Genomic DNA, 2979 nt, shown 5'->3' with positions numbered 1-2979 from the left:
CTTGTTTGTGTTTGTTCCTCTTGTCCTGCAGAGACTTTAAGTCAGATTTCAGCTGCTCCTTCAGCTCACTGACTGCTTCTTCTATAGGAACCACTGTGTGACTCTGCTGCTTTTCTCCTTTTTCTGTCTCTGATGATCCAGCTTTCTGTCGTGCAGAATCAGCCAGTTCCTTTAAGATGAGATTTATCTGCAGGAAATTTATCTCCTTTGAACTTTGATCAAACGGTTCCTGCAGATTGAAGTTTATTGGAAAATCCTTTGAAGATCTTCTTTCACAGATGGGACAGTTCTTGTTTCCAGTTTGTTCCCAGCACTTCTGCAGGCAGCTTGAACAGAAGCTGTGGTTGCAGCTCAGAGACACAGGATCTTTGAAAATCTCTGAACAAAGATGGCAGCTCAGGAAACTTCCAGTATTTTCTGCCATTTTCTACAGAAATCTCTCAGTCCCAGAACTCACCAAGACAAAGTTTCTTGCTTTTCTTTGATTAAGCGTTTGTGTTTCAAGTCAAATCTCCGACCCTGTAATGGCGTCTCAGCTCAGTTCTTCTCTGTTAAAGATACTTTCACTTTCCTTTCAGTGACGTGTTTCCTGTCAGGCAGGTCATTGTGTAACACTTCCAGGTGAACTTTGTGCTTCTTATTTAGTGCAGTAATATATCTTTTAACATTTGGTGAACAACTGCTTCACATTTTAAGAAGCAAACTTCTGTTTTAATGCTTTAACTGAAGAAGAATGGAAACAATAAACACAGAACTTTTCATTTTAGTCTTCTAGTGAATATTCAGCTGGACATTTTTTATGTTCTGTGATTATCTCAGAATGAATATGTTTAATTTCCAGGAAGTCAATTTAGTGCAATATGTGCGCTGTAAAACATGTTGTTGATAATGTTTTCTATATACTAAAACAGAGTCATAACTTTTTTTATTCAGCAAAAGAGTAAATAAACTAATATGGCAACACTTTAAAACGTGAAAAAGCTCAATACTTTATCAGACGATGTTCTGAATTTCAGGGAAAAGTCATCATTGTAGTTTTTGTTTTATTATTATTGGTAAAACTTGTCAATAAAGCTCTTACTGACTTGCATCAGTTTTGTTTATTGCAGTGAAGCTTTGAGTTTGCAATATCAGTCATGTGTTCAATAAACGTTGTCAAAATGAAATTTATCTGCTGTGAGTATTTTCCTCCAGCAGATGGCGCTGTGAGGACACTTTCGCAGCTCAACATTGCTGCTTCGGTCCTTGTGTTCAAACCAGAGAAATAATTTCTACAATTATTGTTCTGACTGGAAACTAAATTGTTTTAATTTTGTTCATATGTCTGAATAAACTCTTGAAAGTTACAGCCAAAGTGCAGGTGGATTTGAATTCAGGGTTCTGCCCATTTTAAAGGCTTGCCAGAAAATAAACCTACAAGATAAGAATTTTTATTGTCATCACTGAGTAATGACAGAGGAGAACGATAAAGAACAAGAGAACACTAGAGATAAAATCCTCCAACTTCACTAATTTAGTATCTGGACAGGGTGATTGCTGTTTTCCTTCACCTTGATTGATTTTATTTAGCAGATGTATTGATTTTTCATGAGATGTACCTTTGAGCTGTTTAAAAATTGGTTCGAATGCTTCCCTACTTTGAAGACACTCAGGATTCACCTGGGATCAATTTATCAGTTCAGGACAGATTCAGAAAAAAGTCTAATGGAAATGTATAGAAATATGCTTCACCTATTTTGACAACCACGTCAAGCATTTTGAATGAACTTTACTTGAAAGTTGTCAATGTTGAGAAAATTTAACTGTATAATAAATTTTGAACAACATGAAGTAAGCAATTATAAAAGTAGAGAAAACAGAGTAAAAACGTAACATATTAAAATATTATGATGTAAGTCAGCAAACAGACAGACACAATGGACCCAGGATATGGTGAGAGAAATGATGATTTAATGAAAAATAAGCACAAAATCCAGGCAGCACAGGTGAGCAGAAGGTAGAAACTGGACAAGATACCACAACTAACAGACGAGACAAGGAATAAGAGACAGAGGTGGACTTAAATACACAAGAGGGCGGTCAAGGGCACGAGACACAGCTGGGAGCAATCAAGGGGTAGAGGGAGACTCAACTGACACAGAAAACCAAAATAAACACACAGAAAAAAAACAAATCCTTACAGATAATTGTACTTTGTTTAAACTCATAATTTACTCCATTCTATAAATCCACCACACACTGATATAAAAAACCTCTGATGACTGTTTTTTTAATTTTTCTTCTCCGCTTACATTAAAACCTCTCTCTCCATCACAAAACATTTTTTGAACATTGTGTGGAAGTTGATGGTTTAATACTGTAACCATGAATTGTATAGTCCTGAGTTTTATAAGGTCCCAGAATTTCATTTAGATTAATTTGGTGAAAATAAAAACAAAACTTTGCACTTTATTTAAATAGAAATCTTAGTTGACAGATTTTGAGATCAGATGTTTTAGCATCACCTGCAGAACAAACAGTAAAATATGGGAAGAGTTTCTCAGTGAAAGTGTCTCTGTAAGTGCAGATGAGAGTCATGTCTTCAGAGTCGTAGAAGGAAACCGTCCCCATGTCATAGTCCAGCTGGACTTTGATTCTCTGGAGACTCTTCTTCACTCTGAGAGTCTCACCAACTCCATTAGTGTACTTTCCATCACGGTAGAGTAAACTCCAGATTCCATATTTTGGCGAGACATATATCGTTCCCTTCCTGTCAACAGACTCTTTAACCAAACCAATAATCCAGTCAGGATGATCTCCCACCTCCACATCCCACCTGTGTTTCCCTGAGCTGAATCCCTTAGAACCAAAAACATTCCAGTATTTAGCGTTTCTCTCTGGATTATCAGGAAGTTGCTGCCATGTTTCTCCATATCTCACACTGGTCAGATCATCAGACAGATGGATCCATCCATTAGCAGTGTTTGGGTCCAGAATGAC

At 36.9% G+C, this 2979-nt stretch overlaps 1 protein-coding gene across 2 annotated transcripts in view; it reads right to left on the bottom strand.

Annotated features, from left to right (window-relative positions):
• Positions 1 to 2979, bottom strand: part of LOC103469844 (zinc-binding protein A33-like) — a 29527-nt gene that overhangs the window by 18428 nt on the left and 8120 nt on the right. Inside the window, exon 3 of one of the 2 annotated variants that reach the window (XM_008417806.2) lies at positions 1 to 91. The exons of the other annotated variant lie outside the window; for it this stretch is intronic. Coding sequence (XP_008416028.2) covers positions 1 to 91 — 91 coding nt within the window. The remainder of the gene's footprint in view (positions 92 to 2979) is intronic. 2 annotated transcript variants of the gene reach the window in all.

This window comes from Poecilia reticulata, linkage group LG9 (assembly GCF_000633615.1).
Source record: "Poecilia reticulata strain Guanapo linkage group LG9, Guppy_female_1.0+MT, whole genome shotgun sequence".
Lineage (NCBI taxonomy): Eukaryota > Metazoa > Chordata > Actinopteri > Cyprinodontiformes > Poeciliidae > Poecilia > Poecilia reticulata.
Note: the sequence above shows the minus strand (reverse complement) of the source record. Positions and strands in the feature narration are given on the sequence as shown.